This window comes from Xenopus tropicalis, chromosome 3 (assembly GCF_000004195.4).
Source record: "Xenopus tropicalis strain Nigerian chromosome 3, UCB_Xtro_10.0, whole genome shotgun sequence".
Taxonomy (NCBI): domain Eukaryota; kingdom Metazoa; phylum Chordata; class Amphibia; order Anura; family Pipidae; genus Xenopus; species Xenopus tropicalis.
Window position 1 is genome coordinate 1,128,853 of NC_030679.2, and position 6,000 is coordinate 1,134,852.

Below are 6,000 nucleotides of genomic sequence, written 5' to 3' on the forward strand. Positions count from 1 at the left end.
ATAGACTTTGTAGGGCCCCATTATAAAACCCCCCACTTTCTTTTGCAGGAGAACATTCTGCAGAAGGTGGTAATGACGGCATTCGCCGACCGAACCGTAGTCACCATCGCAGTAAGTACCGGGGTGTCAGCCTTAGTATTAAAGGGGATGTAAACCCAAAGGTATTATTCTGCCTAATAACAGAAAATCGTTGTGCCTGTCCCTTTCCCTTCCCTGCACTGCTGGTTCTGACTCCTGATACAACTCCCCAATATCCATTCATTCCTCATTCTCACTGGGTTTATAGTTATGTGTAACTGTCACTGTGTCTGTCCCTTTCCCTTCCCTGCACTGCTGGTTCTGACTCCTGATACAACTCCCCAATATCCATTCATCCCTCATTCTCACTGGGTTTATAGTTATGTGTAACTGTCACTGTGTCTGTCCCTTTCCCTTCCCTGCACTGCTGGTTCTGACTCCTGATACAACTCCCCAATATCCATTCATTCCTCATTCTCACTGGGTTTATAGTTATGTGTAACTGTCACTGTGTCTGTCCCTTTCCCTTCCCTGCACTGCTGGTTCTGACTCCTGATACAACTCCCCAATATCCATTCATTCCTCATTCTCACTGGGTTTATAGTTATGTGTAACTGTCACTGTGTCTGTCCCTTCCCTTCCCTGCACTGCTGGTTCTGACTCCTGATACAACTCCCCAATACCCATTCATTCCTCATTCTCATTGGGTTTATAGTTATGTGTAACTGTCACTGTGTCTGTCCCTTTCCCTTCCCTGCACTGCTGGTTCTGACTCCTGATACAACTCCCCAATACCCATTCATTCCTCATTCTCTCTGGGTTTATAGTTATGTGTAACTGTCACTGTGTCTGTCCCTTTCCCTTCCCTGCACTGCTGGTTCTGACTCCTGATACAACTCCCCAATATCCATTCATTCCTCATTCTCACTGGGTTTATAGTTATGTGTAACTGTCACTGTGTCTGTCCCTTTCCCTTCCCTGCACTGCTGGTTCTGACTCCTGATACAACTCCCCAATACCCATTCATTCCTCATTCTCTCTGGGTTTATAGTTATGTGTAACTGTCACTGTGTCTGTCCCTTTCCCTTCCCTGCACTGCTGGTTCTGACTCCTGATACAACTCCCCAATACCCATTTCATTCCTCATTCTCTCTGGGTTTTATAGTTATGTGTAACTGTCACTGTGTCTGTCCCTTTCCCTTCCCTGCACTGCTGGTTCTGACTCCTGATACAACTCCCCAATACCCATTCATCCCTCATTCTCACTGGGTTTATAGTTATGTGTAACTGTCACTGTGTCTGTCCCTTTCCCTTCCCTGCACTGCTGGTTCTGACTCCTGATACAACTCCCCAATACCCATTCATCCCTCATTCTCACTGGGTTTATAGTTATGTGTAACTGTCACTGTGTCTGTCCCTTTCCCTTCCCTGCACTGCTGGTTCTGACTCCTGATACAACTCACCAATATCCATTCATCCCTCATTCTCACTGGGTTTATAGTTATGTGTAACTGTCACTGTGTCTGTCCCTTTCCCTTCCCTGCACTGCTGGTTCTGACTCCTGATACAACTCCCCAATACCCATTCATTCCTCATTCTCACTGGGTTTATAGTTATGTGTAACTGTCACTGTGTCTGTCCCTTTCCTGCACTGCTGGTTCTGACTCCTGATACAACTCCCCAATATCCATTCATTCCTCATTCTCACTGGGTTTATAGTTATGTGTAACTGTCACTGTGTCTGTCCCTTTCCCTTCCCTGCACTGCTGGTTCTGACTCCTGATACAACTCCCCAATACCCATTCATTCCTCATTCTCACTGGGTTTATAGTTATGTGTAACTGTCACTGTGTCTGTCCTTTCCCTTCCCTGCACTGCTGGTTCTGACTCCTGATACAACTCCCCAATATCCATTCATTCCTCATTCTCACTGGGTTTATAGTTATGTGTAACTGTCACTGTGTCTGTCCCTTTCCCTTCCCTGCACTGCTGGTTCTGACTCCTGATACAACTCCCCAATATCCATTCATTCCTCATTCTCACTGGGTTTATAGTTATGTGTAACTGTCACTGTGCCTGTCCCTTTCCCTTCCCTGCACTGCTGGTTCTGACTCCTGATACAACTCCCCAATATCCATTCATTCCTCATTCTCACTGGGTTTATAGTTATGTGTAACTGTCACTGTGTCTGTCCCTTTCCCTTCCCTGCACTGCTGGTTCTGACTCCTGATACAACTCCCCAATATCCATTCATTCCTCATTCTCACTGGGTTTATAGTTATGTGTAACTGTCACTGTGTCTGTCCCTTTCCCTTCCCTGCACTGCTGGTTCTGACTCCTGATACAACTCCCCAATATCCATTCATTCCTCATTCTCACTGGGTTTATAGTTATGTGTAACTGTCACTGTGTCTGTCCCTTCCCTGCACTGCTGGTTCTGACTCCTGATACAACTCCCCAATATCCATTCATTCCTCATTCTCACTGGGTTTATAGTTATGTGTAACTGTCACTGTGTCTGTCCCTTTCCCTTCCCTGCACTGCTGGTTCTGACTCCTGATACAACTCCCCAATACCCATTCATCCCTCATTCTCACTGGGTTTATAGTTATGTGTAACTGTCACTGTGTCTGTCCCTTTCCCTTCCCTGCACTGCTGGTTCTGACTCCTGATACAACTCCCCAATATCCATTCATCCCTCATTCTCACTGGGTTTATAGTTATGTGTAACTGTCACTGTGTCTGTCCCTTTCCCTTCCCTGCACTGCTGGTTCTGACTCCTGATACAACTCCCCAATACCCATTCATTCCTCATTCTCACTGGGTTTATAGTTATGTGTAACTGTCACTGTGTCTGTCCCTTTCCTGCACTGCTGGTTCTGACTCCTGATACAACTCCCCAATATCCATTCATTCCTCATTCTCACTGGGTTTATAGTTATGTGTAACTGTCACTGTGTCTGTCCCTTTCCCTTCCCTGCACTGCTGGTTCTGACTCCTGATACAACTCCCCAATACCCATTCATTCCTCATTCTCACTGGGTTTATAGTTATGTGTAACTGTCACTGTGTCTGTCCCTTCCCTGCACTGCTGGTTCTGACTCCTGATACAACTCCCCAATACCCATTCATCCCTCATTCTCACTGGGTTTATAGTTATGTGTAACTGTCACTGTGTCTGTCCCTTTCCCTTCCCTGCACTGCTGGTTCTGACTCCTGATACAACTCCCCAATATCCATTCATCCCTCATTCTCACTGGGTTTATAGTTATGTGTAACTGTCACTGTGTCTGTCCCTTTCCCTTCCCTGCACTGCTGGTTCTGACTCCTGATACAACTCCCCAATACCCATTCATTCCTCATTCTCACTGGGTTTATAGTTATGTGTAACTGTCACTGTGTCTGTCCCTTTCCCTTCCCTGCACTGCTGGTTCTGACTCCTGATACTTTGCTGCATTTGCCTGTCTCTCCCACTTGCCCCTTTGCCTGTCTCTTTTCTCTCTCTCTCTGTCTCTCTCTGTAGCACCGTGTCTCTTCCATTCTGGACGCAGATCTCGTATTAGTCTTTTCCGAGGGTATTTTGATAGAAAGTGACGCTCCCGGCACTCTACTCGCCAACGCCGACGGTCTCTTTACTTACCTGGTTAAGAGTCACAAGTAGATTGGGCCCAGTCTGCTGCCCGGCCGGTCGGTACCTAATTGCCCCCCTGCCCCAATTTATTGTAATTGTCGGCCCAGTTATTTCTATCCAGTACCAGTACCAGTACATATGCAGCTCTGGATCTGCCCCATATCGCTGGCACCCCCAGGGCAGTATGGACATTCCCCCCAGGAGAGACCACCCTGCCCGACTGTCCCCCAATTACGAATGGGGGGGGCACATTGCCGAGTGAAATTCCAGAATGACACAATGTTTAAAGGAATTCCCCAGTGTGATCTAAAGGCCCCCGGAGACTGTGCAAAGGGTGGGGGTCTCCCAGGGTGGGACAGTCTTTAGACCACCCATAATGCTGCTGGGACAGATTATTCTGACCCCCCCACACAAAGAGTTAAGTGGATTCTCCATATTTATTTCTGTGATCACCCCCCACCCCCCCACATTCTCCCCAATGTGCAACAAAGCCAACTTGGCACAATAAGCCCCTTATTAATTTTATTGCCTCTCCCTGTACATTTCCCAGTACTGAGCTTATAGGGCTATATATATATATATACATTGAATTCTGTCCCTTGGGGGGGGGGGGTGATCCAGTGGGTCTGGACCTTATTTCTCCCTAACACAGCATTACATTTAGTCCCCCCAGATCCCTGGAACAGCCCCCCCATAATGAGAGAGAGTGTGGGATACAGTGAATGAGGTACAGGAAGGGTCAGTATAGAACCAGGGAGACCCAGACCATTAGAGAAGTTACAAAGGCAGAGTTAGGGGGCACTGGGGGGCCAATGTCACCCCCTTCCCACTATAGAAACCTACCGCTGTATAGGGTGCACTGTCAGTTCTCCCCACATATCAGTATGTATCGTTTCTCCCCATTGGCCATGGAGCTGTAGAATGGTCAGTTCTGACTCAGTAGAACCATTTATAATGGAGATGGTCAGTTCTGACTCGGTAGAACAATATATAATGGAGCTGGTCAGTTCTGACTCAGTAGAACAATATATAAAGGAGCCGGTCAGTTCTGACTCAGTAGAACAGTTTATAATAGAGCTGGTCAGTTCTGACTCAGTAGAGCTGTTTATAATGGAGCTGCTAAGTTCTGACTCGGTAGAACAATATATAATGGAGCTGATCAGTTCTGACTCGGTAGAACAATATATAACGGAGCTGGTCAGTTCTGACTCGGTAGAACAATGTATAACGGAGCTATAGAACAGTCAGTTCTGACTCGGTAGAACAATGTATAACGGAGCTATAGAACGGTCAGTTCTGACTCGGTAGAACAATATATAACGGAGCTGGTCAGTTCTGACTCGGTAGAACAATGTATAACGGAGCTATAGAACAGTCAGTTCTGACTCGGTAGAACAATGTATAACGGAGCTATAGAACAGTCAGTTCTGACTCGGTAGAACAATGTATAACGGATCTATAGAACAGTCAGTTCTGACTCGGTAGAACAATGTATAACGGAGCTATAGAACGGTCAGTTCTGACTCGGTAGAACAATATATAACGGAGCTATAGAACGGTCAGTTCTGACTCAGTAGAACAATATATAACGGAGCTATAGAACGGTCAGTTCTGACTCAGTAGAACAATATATAACGGAGCTATACAACAGTCAGTTCTGACTCAGTAGAACAATATATAACGGAGCTATACAACAGTCAGTTCTGACTCGGTAGAACAATGTATAACGGAGTTATAGAACGGTCAGTTCTGACTCAGTAGAACAATGTATAACGGAGCCGGTCAGTTCTGACTCGTTAGACCCAATTAGCCGGTGAGTAACTATTCTCCCCCCCCCCAGCACCGGGTTCACACCATCCTGACGGGGGACGTGGCGATCGTGATGCGCCGGGGGAACATTCTGGAACACGACACCCCGGGGAACCTCCTGGCGCAGGAAGACAGTATTTTCGCCTCCTTCGTCCGCGCCGACATGTGACCCCTTTTCTACCGGATTTTTATAGAATTTTTTGTGTATTTTATAAGAAATAAAAGGAAGTTTCTATTTTGTATTTCAACTCACGGAGGAGTCGGAGTCGGACCTCTCGCTCTTTCCTGTTTGTATCTCGCACGGAAATAAACGCCCGGTACCGGGGAAACAGCAGCGTCTGGTTATTTGTCATCCGGGGTCACCGGGGGGCCCCCACCCCTTAATCAGGGATCCCCCCCTTTAGTTAGGGATCTGCCCCCCACCCCTTAGCTAGGGACCCCCCACCCCTCAGTTAGGGACCCCCCCACCCCTTAGTTAGGGACCCCCCCAGCCCTTAGTTAGGGACCCCCCCACCCCTTAGTTAGGGATCCCCCCCACCCCT

At 47.2% G+C, this 6,000-nt stretch overlaps 1 protein-coding gene across 8 annotated transcripts in view; it reads left to right on the forward strand.

Moving 5' to 3' along the window:
- The window catches only part of abcc9 (ATP binding cassette subfamily C member 9), a 75,743-nt gene extending 69,951 nt beyond the window's left edge, over positions 1-5,792 (forward strand). For 6 of the 8 annotated variants that reach the window (XM_031898429.1, XM_031898428.1, XM_031898433.1 and 3 more), the window contains 2 exons: positions 49-111; positions 5,490-5,792. In XM_031898429.1, the coding sequence (XP_031754289.1) occupies positions 49-111; positions 5,490-5,627 (201 nt within the window). In that variant the 3' untranslated portion in view covers positions 5,628-5,792. Of the gene's footprint in view, positions 1-48; positions 112-3,541; positions 3,706-5,489 lie in introns of all 8 variants that reach the window. The other 2 variants (XM_031898431.1, XM_031898435.1) reach the window with 1 other exon arrangement.
- Positions 5,793-6,000: the final 208 nt, after the last annotated feature.